A 17,215-nucleotide genomic window follows, 5' to 3' on the forward strand; every position below is an offset into this window, starting at 1 on the left:
CCAAAGTTGTTGCATCTCAGCTGAACAGACAGGATGAAAGCATGCAGGCAGCCAGTTGTCTGCTCCACAACTTAACAGCAGAATCTGCCATTGGTTGCAGTGTGGGAAATTGCAAGTGAGCAATGCAGGAGTCAGTGTCTGGCAACTTACAGTGCAAAACACTGTCAGCAGTGGCAGTGGTGGTGGAACACGTGAGTGAGTTAGGTGGCAGTCTTCACTGGCACACTGATCAGGTAAGACCAAATAGGCAGACAACGAGGATGACCTGACATGGTCACCCCACCCATCTCACATTGGACTGAACAGATATTGCATGCCATATGTGCCACTATGTTGAATGCACTTCAGGCAGACCAAGTAAGAGTATGCCAGCAGCTCCAGCTAAGGTTCTGGAGGTTTTCCTTGGAACTAAAGTGAATTCCAGAGATGTTCTCATGTATACGTCTACAAAATTCAAAAGATGTAAAACTAAGCTCATTTCCCAATTCTAAATAAACTGTGATAAAATAATATAACAAGAACTTTTGTTGTTATAGAGTGGATGTCTCAATGTCTCACCCTCTCCCATCCAGAGAGGAGTGGGTCCAGGAAGAGGCATATCATTTTATTCAACAAAAATTTTAACAGCTCAACAGCCCTAATTAGTTTAATAACCTTACAAAACCACAAAATAACCAAAAACATAGTGCTGGGTACCTTTGGTGAAGTGATATTAAACAGCAATAATCATTAACATGGGATAGGGTTTGCTATTCCACCAATGTCATGATCATTAGATGGGGGCACCACCTCAATTAGACTACGATAGAGGACACAACTGAAATTATTGAATAATCTCTCTGGTACGCTCTTGAAATGATTTAATGAATCAGTTGAAAGGATAGCGGTTTAGCCTCATACATTCCAAACGCAAGAGCACTGTTTTACCAATATGCTAAACTTCGCAGATCAAACCCTCGCAGATGGAGTGGCTCTTACATGTTTACATTGTGGCGCGGTTGAGCCTAGATCACGTCATACAGTGGAGGTGTTTCTTACTACTCACATTGTAACCAGTGCATGTGTCTTTCAAACATCAGGATCACCAATAAATGCTCGGTCTTATAAAAAGACTCTTATTTCCCACATTTAAAGAATGTAAGATACAGAAAAATATGAAAGAGTGATACCTCTAGACACACAAAGCAACAAGTAAAAACAAATAATAAACACATTAGTGGTCACATGAACACCGAACGACATGTATTGCACGTCTCTGACTTGGAACACTTTGCCTCACGATAATTTTCACTATGTGCACTTGTCACAACCAAAAAATTACTTTCCCACTTGTACATGAACGTTTATGCTAGCAAGGGGGTATGTGTGAGCCCACTGTCTTGTCATCTGTTTGCTTATAAGCTTCTTTAAAACCAGAAATACACTCAAAGACAAAAAAATTACCCATCACAAGGGAAACATAAAAATGGGACAGAGATCAATAGATACAAAGAACATGTACAGAGAAACAGATGATTACAGTTGCAGAAAAACTGGATGACTTATTCAAGAGAAAGAACTTCACAAATTCAGCAAATCGATAACACATTGGTCCACCTCTAGCACTTATGCAAGCAGTTATAACAATATGCCATTGATTGATAAGGTTATTGGATAACCTTGTTTGGGTATCATGCCAAATTCTGTCCAATTGTAAAATCATCAAAATCCAAGATGGTTGGAGGGCCCTGCACATAATGCTCCAAACATTCTACTTGGGGAAAGATCTAAAAACTTTGCTGTTCAAGGTAGGGTTTGACAAGCATGTAGACAAGCAGCAGAAAAGCAGCAGAAAATCTCACTGTGTGGGCAGGCACTAACTTGCTGAAATGTAAGCACAGGATGGCTTGCCATGAGTGGAGAGAAATCAGGGTTGGTTGGTTGGTTGGTTTAAAAAAGGGGGAAAGTGACCAAACTACGAGGGCATCGGTCCCTTGTTCCTAATAAAACAATGCCACAAGTGTGAGAATAAAACAGACGAGACACATAACACAAAATGGAAGAAAGGAAAGACCACAAGAATGAAGGAAAGGCAATGGACACTTAAACAAACAAAAGAGGACAACAAAAACGACAGAGAAGTGCAAGAAACAGAAGAGAATAAAACAAAGAAGCAGATTACAGTGGTTGGCCGACTACGAAAATAAAAGGAAAAGCCAGCCACCCTGCCTCCACCCTAAAAGGACTAGAGTGGAAGACAGAGGGAAAAAGGGCATGCACTAAAACTTACATCAAATGATAAAACCCACCCTCACGAATAAAACGTAAAACTAAATTAGACAACGAGGCGTCGTCAGATAAAATGGGCGACAACGAGTCTAGTAACCCAAGATTTCTTTGCTGGGCAATCAAAGTGGGACAGTGCACCAGAATATGGGCCCTGTCAACCTGACACCACACCGACACTGAGGTGGGTCTTCACAGCACAGGAGGTAGCCGTGGGTTGCCCAGGCATGGCCAATGCGGAGCCAGCAGAGAACCACGGAGCCCCTGCGAGAGGCCCTCATCGAGGACTTTCACACATTCATGGTCCCCTTAATGGCTTGCAGTTTGTTGTGCGTACTAAGGTTTTGCCATTCCATCTTCCAAATCTGAAAAACCTTGCGGCATAATAACATAGGCAAGTCAGTTGTGGGGATGTCCATTTCAAGAAGCAGTTTCCATGTAGCCTGTTTGGCTAGCCTGTCAGCAAGTTCATTTCCTGGGATTCTGACATGACCAGGGGTCCAGACAAAAACCATTGAATGACTGGACTGCTCCAGGGCATAGATGGACTCCTGGATGGATACTACCAAAGGATGACAAGGGTAGCACTAGTTGATAGTTTTCAGGCTGCTTAAGGAGTCAGTACATAAAAGAAAAGACTTCACATGGCATGAACCAGTTCTGCAATTAATACACTGCAGTCATCAGGTAAGGAATGCTGTGAATGTTGGCAAAGCCAACGCAACCATCAGCCATCGAGCCGTCTGTGTAAACCACTTCAGAGCTCTGGAACACGTCAAGAATCAAGTGGAAGTGACAGCGGAGAGCCGCAGGGTGAATGGAGTCCTTATGGCCACAGGAAAGGTCCAGACGAAGCTGTGGCCGAGGTGTACATCATGGAGGTGTACGTGAACGGACCGCAAGTACAGGCGATAAAGGGAAGGACTCGAGTTTGGAGAGAAAGGACCGCACGCGATCTGCAATCGTTAGCCCTGACCTGCACCGACGATGTAGGAGATGGACTGCCACGGGCAGGAAAAGGTTGGTTGGTTTGTTGGGGGTTAAAGGGACCAGGCTGCTATGGTCATCGGTCCCTCTTTCCAAAAGAAAAACTAAAACCTGCTAAAGAGAAGAAAAACTAACAACAGGAAAGACGGCAGGTGACACAGGACAAGAAATACTCAGACAAAGAACAGACAAAACAAAGTAAAACCACATAGAGCATGGCGGTGGTTGGCCGACCATAGGGATAAAAAAGGAAAAAACCACCTCCGAGAACACATTAAAAACTCAGTTTAAAATCATAGGTCAAAGGCCAGAATCAACACAATACAATAAAATGAAACAGAAACACTCAGATTAAACGATAAATAACCCCTGACCGAATAAAACGTAAAACTAAGTCAGCCATAGCAGAGTCATCTGTTAAAAACGCAGGGAGCGTGTCAGGCAGTGCGAACGACTGCCTGAGCACAGCTAAAAGTGGACAGTCCAATAAAATGTGAACCACTGTCAAAACGGAGCCGCAGCGACATAAAGGTGGGTCCTCACGTCGCAATAGGTGGCCGTGCGTCAGCTATGTGTGCCCAATGCGCAGCCGGCAGAGGACAACAGACTCCTTGCTAGAGGCCCGCAAGGAGGAGCGCCACACACTGGTAGCCTCCTTGATGGCCCGAAGTTTGTTTCGTGAGGGCAGGGCGCGCTATTCAGTGTCCCAAAGGTCCAGAATTTTGCTGCGTAGGAACGCTCGCAAATCTGTCTCCGGGAGGCCAATGTCCAGATATGGTGTACTGGTGGCCTCTTTTGCCAGGCGGTCAACATTCTCATTGCTGGGTATCCCAACATGGCCTGGGGTCCAAACAAAGACCACAGATCTGCCGCAACGGGCAAGAGTATGCAGGGACTCCTGGAGAGCCATCACCAGACGAGAATGAGGGAAACACTGGTCGAGAGCTCGCAAACCGCTCAGGGAATCGCTAGTGATAATGAAGGACTCACCTGAGCAGGAGCGGATATACTCTAGGGCTCGAAAGATGGTGGCCAGCTCAGCAGTGTAAACGCAGCAGCCATCTGGCTAGAAGCGTTGTTTGGAATGGTCCCCTAGAGTTAGGACATAACCAACACAACCAGCAACCATCGAACCGTCAGTGTATACAACGCCAGAGCCCTGATACGTGGCCAGGACGGAATAAAAGCGGCGGCGGAAGGCCTCTGGAGGGACTAGGTCCTTCGAGCCCTGTGCCAAGTCGAGCCGAAGGCAAGGACGAGGAACACACCATGGGGGTGTACGCAATGTGGCCCGGAAAGGAGGTGGAACAGTGAGAACCCTAAGCCCGGAAAGAAGCTCTTTGACTCGGACCGTGATCGTACAACCTGACCGAGGCCGACGTTCTGGCAGATGGACGACTGATTGCGGGAACAGGAGACGATAGTTGGGATGCCCAGGCAAGCTAAAAACATGGGCAGCATAAGCAGCCAGCAAACGTTGGCGTCGTAACTGCAGGGGAGGGACATCTGCCTCCACTAGCATGCTGTCCACAGGGCTGGTCCGGAAGGCACCAGTGGCAAGTCGTACCCTGCTGTGTAGTATTGGGTCCAGCACCCGCAACGCAGATGGGGATGCTGAGCCATAAGCCAGACTCCCATAGTCCAGATGGGACTGGATTAACGCCTGGTAAAGCCGTAGGAGAGTAGATCGGTCGGTGCCCCACCTGGTGTGGCTCAGGCATCGCATAGCATTTAGATGCCGGCAACACGTCTGTTTAAGCTCCCGAATATGAGGCAGACAGGTCAACCGGGCATCAAAAACCACACCCGAAAACCTATGTGACTCTACCACTGGAAGAAGCTCGCTGTCAAGATAAAGCCACGACTCCGGGTGAACTGTGCGTCGCCGGCAGAAATGCATAACGCAGGTCTTGGCTGCCGAAAACTGAAAACCATGCGCTACAGCCCAAGACTGCGCTTTGCAGATTGCGCCCTGTAGCTGACGTTCAGCAGCTGCAATGCCAATAGAGCTGTAGTAAAGGCAGAAGTCGTCAGCATACAGGGAAGCAGAGACAGAATTTACCACGACCGCAGCAAGCCCGTTAATGGCTATTAAAAACAGGCAGACACTTAGAACAGAACCCTGTGGCACACCATTCTCCTGGACTTGGGAGGAACTATATGAGGCCGCGACGTGCATGCGGAAGGTACAATACAACAGAAAATTGCGGATATAGATCGGCAGAGGGCCCCGAAGACCCCATCCATGAAGCATAGAAAGGATGTGTTGACGCCATGTCCTATCATACGCCTTCCGCATGTCGAAAAAGACATCGACCAGATGCTGACGGTGGGCAAAGGCAGTATGGATGGCCGACTCCAGGCTCACTAGATTGTTGGCAGCGGAGCGGTCTTTACGGAACCCACCCTGAGACAGAGCCAGAAGGCCCCGAAACTCCAGTACCCAATTCAAGCCCCGGCTCACCATCCGTTCAAGCAACTTGCAAAGAACATTGGTGAGGATAATGGGGCGGTAGCTGTCCACCTCCAAAGGGTTCTTCCCTGGTTTCAGAATGGGAACAACAAGCCTTTCCCACCATTGCAACGGAAACTCACCCTCGACCCAAATACGGTTGTAAAGGTCGAGGAGGCAGCGCTGGCAGTCCACTGAAAGGTGTTTCAGTATCTGAGAGTGGATGCTATCTGGCCCAGGAGCAGTATCAGGACAAGTGGCGAGTGCACTGCGAAATTCCCACTCACTGAATGGAACATTGTACAATTCAGGATGGTGGGTGCGAAAAGAAAGACTCCGACGTTCTATCCGCTCTTCAATGGAGCGGAAGCCCAAGGGGTAGTTGGCAGAAGCGGAATTCAGAGCAAAGTGCTCTGCCAAGCGGTTTGCAATGACGTCGGAGTCAGTACAAACCGATCCATTCAGTGAGAGCGCAGGGACACTAACAGGGGTCCGACAGCCATAGAGGCGTCGAATCTTGGCCCAGACCTACGATGGAGTGACATGGAGGCCAATGGTGGACACATACCGCTCCCAGCACTCCTGCTTGCATTGGCGGATAATGCAGCGGGCTCGTGCACGCAGCCATTTGAAGGCGATAAGGTGTTCGATTGAGGGATGTCGCTTGTGACGCTGGAGTGCCCGCCGGCGAGCTTTAATCACTTCAGCGATCTCAGGCGACCACAAAGGCACTGTCCGCCGCCGAGGGGACCCAGAAGAACGGGGAATGGCCGATTCAGCGGCAGTAACGATGCCGGTGGTGACCGATTGAACCACTGCATCAATGTCATCGTTAGAGAGAGGCTCAATGCGGCAGTGGAGGAGAACAAGTCCCAGTCAGACTTATTCATAGCCCATCTGCTAGGGCGCCCAGAAGACTGACGCTGTGGCAGTGACAGAAAGATCGGAAAGTGGTCACTACCACACAGGTCGTCATGCACTCTCTATTGGACAGACGGTAAGAGGCTAGGGTTACAGATCGAAAGGTCAATGGTGGAGTATGTGCCATGCGCCACACTGAAGTGAGTGAAGGCACCATCATTTAATATCGAGAGATCGAGCTGCACCAATAAATGCTCAACGATGGCGCCTGTTGCCACTGACCCACACCACAGATGGTTATGGGCGTTAAAGTCGCCCACTAAGAAAAAAGGTGGCGGCAATTGGGCTATCAGAGCAACCAGGACATGCTGCGCGACATCACCATCCGGAGGAAGGCAAAGACTGCAGACGGTAACAGCCTGTGGCGTCCACACCCAAACAGCGACAGCCTCTAAAGGTGTTTGGAGAGGGACAGACTCGCTGTGAAAAGAGTTCAGGACATAGATGCAGACGCCACCAGACACCCTTTCATGAGCTGCCCGGTTCTTATAATAACCCCGATAGCCACGGAGGGCGGGGGTTCGCATTGCCGGAAACCAAGTTTCCTGCAGAGCAATGCAGAGGAAAGGGTGAAGGCTGATAACTTGGCGGAGCTCAGCTAGATGGTGGAAGAAACCGCTGCAGTTCCACTGGAGGATGGTGTTGGCCATGGCTGAGAAAGGCGTGTCATGACTGAGAAGGCAGATTACGCCGCTGGGTCACCTGCTGCCTCCGATGGAGCACCCGTGCAAATTCTATCCATTGCGTCTGAGGGACCGGCGAGATCAAGGTCCTCAGCGGACGCAGAATCTCCACCTCATCCTCAGACGCAGAGCTTGTAGGTAGCGGTTGAGTAGAACCACAGCAGGTGCCTTGGTCTTACGGGGCTTCAATGTCATTTTCTCTCGCTGTTCCTTCGGTTGCCCTTGTTTGGGGGGGGGGGGGGTGATTGGTGTCAGTCTCCGGAACCGAAGATGATTGCGAAGCTCGATGACCAGCGACCTGTGGCTTCTTCAGCCACTGGTTGGCGTCTGCTGTGCCGCTGGTAGGAACCTGGGAAAGGGGTGACCCAAGAGATCCCTTCCAAGCGAGAGAAGCCGAAGAAGACTTACACTTCTCCGGCTTAGAAGCGGGGACTGGTGTACCCGGTGGTTTAGTGGGTGCTGCTCCCGAGGTAGATGGTGTGGGAGCAACAGCAAGATAAGGGGCCCCCATCGTCAAGGTGGCACGTGAGGTCCTCTGACGCTGAGAGCTAACTGTCTGTGGTGCAGCTAAAGGAGCTGGAGCAGGAGTGACAGTGGAGGCATAAGATGACATCATGCGCACGGGATGTAGCCGTTCAAATTTCCGCTTAGCCTCAGTGTAAGTCAGTCGGTCCAGGGTCTTATATTCCATGATTTTGCGTTCTTTCTATAAGATCCTGCAGTCTGGCGAGCAAGGTGAATGAGGCTCTCCACAGTTGACACAGATGGGAGGCGGAGCACATGGAGTATCGGAATGAGATGGGCGTCCGCAATCTCGACATGTGAGGCTGGAAGTACAGCGGGAAGACATATGGCCGAACTTCCAGCACTTAAAGCACCGCATCCGGGGAGGGATATAGGGCTTGACGTCACAACGGTAGACCATCACCTTGACATTCTCCGGTAATGTATCACCCTCGAAGGCCAAGATGAAGTCACCGATAGCAATCTGATTGTCCTTCGGACCCCGATGAACGCGCCAGACGAAATGAACACCTCTACGCTCTAAGTTGGCGCGCAGCTTGTCATCAGACTGCAGAAGTAGATCCCTATGGAAAATAACACCCTGGACCATATTTAAACTCTTATGTGGGGTGATGGCAACGTTAACATCCTCCAACTTGTCACAAGCAAGCAACCTGCGTGACTGGGTGGAGGATGCTGTTTTTATCAAAACTGACGCAGAGCGCATTTTAGACAAGCCCTCCACCTCCTCAAACTTGTCCTCCAAATGCTCTACAAAGAACTGAGGCTTCATGGATACAAAGGATTCTCCATCAGCTCTGGTACAGACGAGATACCTGGGCGAATACGTGTCACTATCATTTATTGCCTTTCATTCCTCCCATTGTGTGGCCAAGGATGGGAACGATTTGGGGTCATAAACGTTACCTTTAAAATGAGCCCTTGAATGCTTAGAGACTGCTGGTGGCTGGCCACCAGCAAGAGATGATGTACCACGCTTCATTGCACGACATCCGTCCTGATGCCACCTACTCCGACCAAGGGCCCTCCCCATGGGCACCACCCAGCCACAGCAAGAGCCACCTGGCAGGATGGCCATTGCCGGGAGTCCTCATGCCCCAGGGAGATGGGCATCTACTCCTTGGCATACATGGGGAGTAAACGGCGCAGGCATCAGTAGAGCGATCCCTGTGTTGTCAGGGAGCGACAACCAACAAGGTACATGGCGGCCCCACCACAATGGACTGGCTACCGTGCTGGATCTTAGGTGCAAAAATGTATAAGGTCGTCGTCGTAGCAAAAAGCAACACTGCACAATGCAGCGTGGTAATCGCACCCAGGGACGTATCCTCGCCCAAGAGATGGAGGACGAGCGGGACACCACTGCAACGACGAGAAAGCCGGCTAAAGGTCTCAATGCACGACAGATACAGTGCACCATGTACGGTGCCCTTCCCCAATTGGTTCGCTCTTCAGAACAATTTAGAAAGATGGAGGTCAAACCTGAGAGGGGACCATCATATAAGGCCGAAAAGGTTGAGAGTCCTTTTAGTCACCTCTTACGACAGGCAGGAATACCGCAGGCCTATTCTTACCCCCGAACCCGCAGGGGTAAGGGGGCGGGAAAAGGAGACGGTAATTCAGATGTTCAGGGGAACTATGAATGTGCGCTCCATAACTGCATGCAGTTGTGCACGTCTGATCTGCAATGGAAGGACACCAGCCTCCACCAGTACACTGGTCCTAGAAGCTCCTGTTGCTAGTCGAATCCCACAGTGGTGCACAGGGTCGAGTAAAATACAACGCTGAGTGTGCTGCCGAACCATAAACCACATCCCCATAGTCAATTCGGGATTGGACAAGGGCTCTGTAGAGCTGCAGCAGCATAGTGATCTGCATGCCAATTCGTGTTGCTCAGGCAATAGAGGGCATTGAGGTGCTGCCAGCATTTCTGCTTAAGCTGACGAAGATGAGGAAGCCAAGTCAATCGAGTGTCGAAAACCAGTCCTAAGAATCAATATGTCTCCACTAAAGTGAGTGGATCGTCATTAAGGTAAAGTTCTGGGTCCGGATGAACAGTACGATGCCGACAGAAGCGCATAACACATGACTTTGCGGCTGAAAACTGGAAGCTGTGGGCTAGAGCCCATGACTGCGCCTTGTGGATGGCTCCCTGTAGGCGATGCTCAGCAACACCAGTACTGATGGAGCAGTAGGAAATGCAGAAGTTGTCTGCATACAGAGAGGGTGAGACAGACGGCCCTACAGCTGCTGCTAGACGGTTAATGGCCACCAAAAATAGAGGGACACTCAATACAGAGCCCTGTGGGACTCCTCCTCCTGGATATGGATGGAACTATGGGAGGCACCAACTTGGACACAGAAAGTACGGAGTGACAGGAAGTTTTGGATAAAAATTGGGAAAGGAGCCCCGGAGATCCCACTCATACAATGTGGCAAGCATATGTTGCCATTTGGGAAAGGATCTGGGAAAGGCTGTTTGGATGGCAGACTCGAGGGACACAAGATTATCAGTGGTAGAGCAGCTCTGGTGGAAGCCACCCAGACATGGAGCCAGTAGGCCAAGTGACTTCAGGAACCCAACCCAACCGCCAACATAACATACGTTCCAGCAGCTTACAAAGAACGTTGGTGAAGCCGATGGGCCTATAGCTATCCACATCAAGCGGGTTTTTACCAGGTTTGAGAACCGGAATGATGGTGCACTCTCGCCATTGCAACAGAAAGACACCATCGCACCAGACCCGGTTGAAGATAATGAGGAGATGTCGCTTGTAGTCAAGTGAGAGATGTTTAATCATCTGACCGTGGATCCGATCTGGCCGTGGGCAATGTGCAAAGGCACTGAGGAGCTCCCACTCTGTAATCGGGGCATTATAGATTCACTGTGGTGTGTAGTGAATGAGAGGATGTTCCCTTCCAGCCGCCATTTGAGAGTGCAAAAGCTGGGGGTTAATTCTCCAACGCAGAAGCTCGAACAAAGTACTCAGCAAAGTGCTCGGTGATCGTGTTTGCATCGGTAGATAAAGCGCCATTTATGTTAACACTGGGAACATCTGTTGGGGTCTAGTACCCAAAAAGAAGTTTGATCTTTCCCCAGACTTCGGAAGGTGACGCATGGCACCCAATGGTCGAGACGTATCTCTCCCAATGCTCCTGCTTCCATCGTTTGATAAGTTGGTGAATGAGAGCAGGGAGCTGTTTAAAGTCTATGAGGTGTTCCAAAGAAGGTTGCTGCTTATGCTGCTATAGAGCTTGCCAACACTCCTTAACTACTTCAGCAACTTCCAGCGACCACTGAGGGACTGCCTTACGCCTCAGGCACCCTAAAGAGTGAGGGATTGTGTTTTCTGCCACAGAAACAGTTTTTGTAGTCACCTGCTCAACCATCAGATTGATGTTATCGTGTGGGGGAGACAGCACAGGTGAAAGTTTCCCAGTCAGCCTTGTTTAAAGCCCATCTGCGCAGGCGCCCGTGGGCCCGACGCTGGGGTAGTGACAGGAAGATGGGGAAGTGGTCACTACCACACAGGTCATCATGTGCTCTCCAGTAGATAGATGGGAGAAGTCCTGGGCTGCAGATTGATCAATCAATGGCCGAGCAACTACTGTGAGCCACACTTAAATGTGTGGCGGCCCCAGTATTTAAGAGGCACAGGTTGAACTGAGACAGTAAAGTTTCGACATCTCTGCCTTGGCCAGTAAGCACAGTGCCCCCTACAACGGGTTATGGGCGTTAAAATATCCCAAAAGTACGAAAGGTTTGGGGAGTTGATCAATCAGAGCAGCTAATACATTCAGGGGTACTGTGCCATCTGGAGGAATACATACATTGCAGACAGTTATTTCCTGCATCTTCCTTATTCTGACAGCCACAGCTTCAAGAGGGGTTTGAAGGGGCACAGGTCCACTACAGACCGAGTATCGGACATAAACTGAAACCCTACCTGAGACTCGATTATAGTCGCTATGGTTCCTATAATATCCCTTATAGCCATGGAGGGCAGGGGTCCGCATTGCTGGCAACCAGGTTTCCTGAAGGGCAATGCAGATAGGTGGTGTAAAGCTTAACAGTTGCCATAGCACAGCCAGCTGACAGAAAAAACTGCCACAATTCTACTGGAGGATGACGTCATCGTGAAACTGGGAAGGCATGGAAGTTTCAATGAGGCAGTTTACGCCTCAGGGTCACCTGCTGCCACTGACTTATTGCCTGAGCAGTCTATATCCATTGCGTCTGAGGGTCTGGTGAGATCTATGTCCTCAGTGGATGCCAGAATCTCCACTCCATCCTCAGATGCAGAGCTTTTAGGTAGCGGCAGTTTGGGTGCCACTGCAATTTCCTTGGTCTTAGGGATTTCCTTTTTCGATTTCTCTCGCTGCTCCTTGGGTTTCCCTGACTGGGAGGACTTCACTGGCTCAGTCTCCCAGAACTGGGGATGAGTGTGAAGCCCTGTGACCAGCAGCTTTTGGGCTCTTTCAGCCACTGGAGGGTGTCATCTTTCTCACTAGCAGGAACCTGGGAAGGGAGTGACCCAAGGAACCCCTTCCTAGTGAGAGAAGCCACTTCTCTGGCTTAGAAGTGGGGACGAATGCCACCAATGGTTGGGGGGGGGGGGGGGGTGGAGGGGGTTGTTGCTCCCAAAGTAGGTGGTGTAGGAGCAACAGGGAGGGAAATTCGACCCCCCCCCCCCCCCAATCAAGGGGGCAGGTGTAGTCTTCCAGCTCTGCGAGGTGACTGGGGTTGGCGGAGCTGTTGTAGCGGTGGCATAAGACGATGTCATAAGCACAGGATGCAGGCGTTCACATTTTTTCTAAGCCTCAGTGTGTTCAGTCGGTCTAGGGTCTTGTACTCCATGATTTACCTTTCTTTCTGGAGAATCCTGCAGTATCGCGAGCAAGGCGAATGATGCTCTCCGCAGTTGACGCAGAAGGGAGGCAGGGCACATTGAGTATTGAAATGTGATGTGTGTCCACAATCTCAGGGCATAGCACACTGTCAATGTACTACTGTGCTCTAAGTGTGCCAAAAATGACAACCAAAGGAGTCTTGCTATGAAACGAAATAGCACACCAGACCATTGCTCCTGGTTGCAGGCCGCATGGCAGGAGTGGTGGTCTGGGATGCCATTTCTTTTCATAGCAGGCGTCATCAAAGTACATCAATGATATTCTACACCCTATTTTGTTGCCTTTCATGGCAAGCCAATCCAGCAATATAATGCTTATCTGCACATGGTGAGAGTTTCTACTGCTTGTCTACATGCTTGGCAAACCCTGCCTTCAACAGTAAGGTCACTGGAACTCTCCCCAACTGAGAATGTTTGCAGAATTATGGGCAAGACCCACCAAGCAGCTCCAGATTTTGATGATCTACTGGACCAGCTGCACAGAATCTGGCATGACATCCCTCACGAGTACATCTAACAACTGTTAGAATCAATGCCGAGCTGAAAAACAGCTTGCATAAGAGCCAGAGGTGAACCAGTACATTATTGACTTGCACAATTTGTGAATCTCTTTCTCTTGACTAAATCATCCCATTTTTCTGAAATTCTAATCATTTGTTTGTCTGTAAATATACAATAAATCTACTGATTTCTGTACCATTTGGATAATTCCTTCACAGTGTGTCTTTCTTTGTTTTGTGTAATTTTGATTTAAACAACATTATACTGTATTAACTATGCTCAACTGTTTTTCTGGATTTATGTTGTGTAAATACAAGAACTGTGACACAATATCCTTTCCAGTAATGCTCAAGAAGAGCTATATACGTCGAAAGATACTAATTTTGCACTTTTTGGAATCCTAACATGTATCAACTTGTTTACCAAATCTAAACTGTTCTTATTGGTATATTTCCCTTTGAAGTTCAGTGTTTTCTTCATGATGTTGTTGATCCTCTTGACTCTACTGGGCACTGGTTCCAGTATTGCATATACTGCAGGTTAGGTTGACACTTCTGGTTTGTGGAGTTTGGGTAAGCCATACAGCTGTAGTGCCCTGGGTTTCAGTTTAAAATCACACTTTAAAAACTTACTACTCAGTGCAGGTATCTAACAATCGCATCAGGTTCACAAATTGTCGGCTTTCATGGGAAGCCATCCTGGTCTTACATGTCAGCAAGATAATGCTTATCTGCAAATGGCAAGAGTTTGTACTGCTTGCCTTCATGGTTGACAACCCTACCTTCAACAGTAAGATCGCTGGATCTCTCCTCAGCTGAGAATGTTTATCTATTCGCTGTATATGGAAAGGTTCCACTAGATAGCTCCTCAATTTCTTTAAAAATATGAACCAGTAACATACTGAAATAAAATTCAGTGTGGAGTTAGGGGTTTCCATCCTCAATTTACTATACATCAGCTTAGAGATAGTAGGTAGGAATCGTAAACTTAAAATTTTCTAGAAAAATTCCTTTACTGACACATTCATCCCAGCTTCTTCTCAACGTCTGACAGCCTACAAACATGCAGTATTCCAGCACATGTCCATTGTCTCCTTTCTATTCCCACGTCCCAAGAAGGCTATGATGAGGAACTTAATGCAATGAAAACTACAGCTACAAATAATGAATCTGAATCCATCATTATTGACAACATTTTCAATAACAAACTGAAGAAACAAGCCAGAATCCTACTGTACCCAGTGTGTGTGTGTGTGTGTGTGTGGGGGGGGGGGGGGGGGGGTATGTGCCACAGACATTAAGTAAATGTTTCAGCCATATCTCTATACATACTCTGCAAGCCACTATAAGGTGTATGGCATATGGTACCATTACTGATAGTCACTTCCTTTTGTATACCACTCGCAAATGGAGCAAGAGAAAAATGAATGTTTATATGCCTCTGTAAGAGCCCTAATTTTTCTTATCTTGTCTTAGCAACCCTTAAGTGAAATGCTTGTTGGTGGCAGCAGGATCTTTCAGCAGTCAGCTTCAGATGCCACTTCTCTAAACTTTCTCAATAGAGTTTCAAGTAAAGAACACTGATTTCCCTCCAGACTTTCTCTTTTAAGTTCATGAAGCACCTCCATAACACTTACACGTTGATTGAACCTGTCAGTAAGTCAAGCAGCCTTCTTTAATTCGACCTTTAACAGCACTCAACAATGTGTTGCACATGCTTTCTATATGTGTACTCCTTTCTAAATGAGCTAGACTTTCCTAAAACTCTCCCAATAAGCTGGAGTATATTAATCGCCTTCCCTACTACCGTCCTTATGTGCTCATTCCATTTCATATTGCTTTTGCAACATATTTAATCAACATGACTGCATCAAGCAGCTCATCACTAATAATTCATTTAATCATTACATGATTGTTTTCCAACTTACTAGCATTAACTTACATTTTTCTGCATTTACAACAAGCTGCTGTTCAACACAGCACACACAAATTCTAAGTCGCACTATATCCTTCTACATTCACTCAACGAAAATACGTCCCCATACACTATAGTGTTGTCAACAAAGAGTTGCAGATTGCTACTCACCCTATCTTTCAGATTATTTATATATAGAGAGAACAAGAACAGTCCTATCACACTTCCCTGGCGCAGTCCTGACAATACCATCATCTCCAATGAATACTCACCGTCGAGGACAATGCACTAGGTTCTTTTCCTTAAGAATTCTTCAAGCCACTAACATATCTGGTAACCTATTCCTTATTCTTGGACATTCGTTAACAGTCTACAGTGGGGCACCATGTCAAACACTTTCTGGAAATCTACTAATACAGAATCTGCCTATTGCAAATTCACATGATACTGTGCAAGAAATGGGCAAGCTCGAATTCACATAAGTGATGCTTTCTGCTGATTTGTGAACAGAAGCTATTCTATCTCAATTAAAATTATAACGTTCATAAGCAGAGTATGTTCAAGAATCCTGGAGCATACCTATGTTATGGATCTGGGTCTGTAATTTTGAGGGTCTGTTCTTTTGCCTTTCGTATATACATTCTGTGAACTCATACACTCATACAGGAATCTGTGTGATGGTCACACAGGGGTGTGGCTGTATGGTCACTCAACATAAATTACTTTTTTAAATGGGAAATTTAAAAATTTATGTTCTGGTTTACTGTCTTCTAGTGACACATAAGACTAGTCAAGAAATGACTGGGTAGCAACTTTTGACTTGCTTAGTGATTTTATGAATGAACATAATGATGGAAGCTGTTGGATGCTTCACACATATACCTTTTAATGGACTCACAAATTTCTACCAACTTTTACTTGTCAACATTTTCACATTCATTTTTTTTACCCAAGAGTGCAACAATCTCTGGTTCCTCAGAAATTTACCAAATTTTGTAAATAAACCTCAGTGGGTCTTTTCTGTCCTTATCCACTTACTTGGCACATACTACTACAGAGCACAATTTACAATTAGTTTATAATTTGTCCGTAATTTGTCCATCATACTGGGGATAAATGACGTATATTCATTGTTTAAGTAAAATGCTAACAACTCCTTATCTGCTCTTTCTAACATAAATACTCTCTTAGCCTTCTTGATGGATTTGTAATATTTAGTAACCACCGTCACAATGATGACATCGTGATCAATAATGCTTTTCTCTACATTGACACTGTTGATTAAGTTAAGTCTGCTTGTAGCTAAAATGTCTCAGATATTTCTACTGCATATGTGTTGTCAAATTAGCTGCTCAAGTTTTTCTTCAAATCAAAAGATAAACAACCAGCTGGACATACAGATATCATGCATAGTGAAGTATGTTGAAATGGAACTCAAAGTTATGAGATGTATATGAAATACAAATTATTCCAGAAGTCGGGTGCATATGCTGTCATGTAACAGTCACAAAATTATTTTTATTCTTATAGCCTTTAAAATATGAGTTTTATAATTCTTAGTCTTAGTTAAGTTAAAACTGTTGCTTAAGCATGTACTTTTAAACAAAACAAATAATTTTTTTGTTCAGCTACATGTGACTCATTTTATCGCTGTGTCAAAAGGAGTGAGCAAAATTCATAATAATGATCAGGCATACCTCATATCAAATGTGAGGGATATAGGGAGAGGTTTTAACATTGGTTGCTCCAATATCTTCCTTTCACTAGGTGACGCTGGCTCAGATGTTTTATGCCGATCTCGACTTCGGGTCTGGGGTGGAGTCAGATCTGTTTCCAGTGCCATAGATGATAAGTCTGTTTATGGAAGACAATTTCAAGATAGTTTATTAATAACTATAATAAATACACTTACATAATAAGTTACTCCTAAAGATTTCAGCACATCAAAGACAAATGTAGCAACCTATTCTTAAAGTGTTAGTTGCCTAAAAGTATATACACTATGATAATATTACTTTTTAATTCAATTTCAACAGCCAACAGATTTCAATCCACAA

At 46.8% G+C, this 17,215-nt stretch overlaps 1 protein-coding gene across 2 annotated transcripts in view; it reads right to left on the minus strand.

Annotated features, from left to right (window-relative positions):
* The window catches only part of LOC126356270 (DENN domain-containing protein 5B), a 467,453-nt gene that overhangs the window by 35,987 nt on the left and 414,251 nt on the right, over window positions 1–17,215 (minus strand). For both annotated transcript variants that reach the window (XM_050007116.1, XM_050007115.1), the window contains one exon: window positions 16,856–17,012. In XM_050007116.1, the coding sequence (XP_049863073.1) occupies window positions 16,856–17,012 (157 nt within the window). The remainder of the gene's footprint in view (window positions 1–16,855; window positions 17,013–17,215) is intronic.

Source organism: Schistocerca gregaria, chromosome 3, assembly GCF_023897955.1.
Source record: "Schistocerca gregaria isolate iqSchGreg1 chromosome 3, iqSchGreg1.2, whole genome shotgun sequence".
In the NCBI taxonomy this organism is placed as follows: Eukaryota; Metazoa; Arthropoda; class Insecta; order Orthoptera; family Acrididae; genus Schistocerca; species Schistocerca gregaria.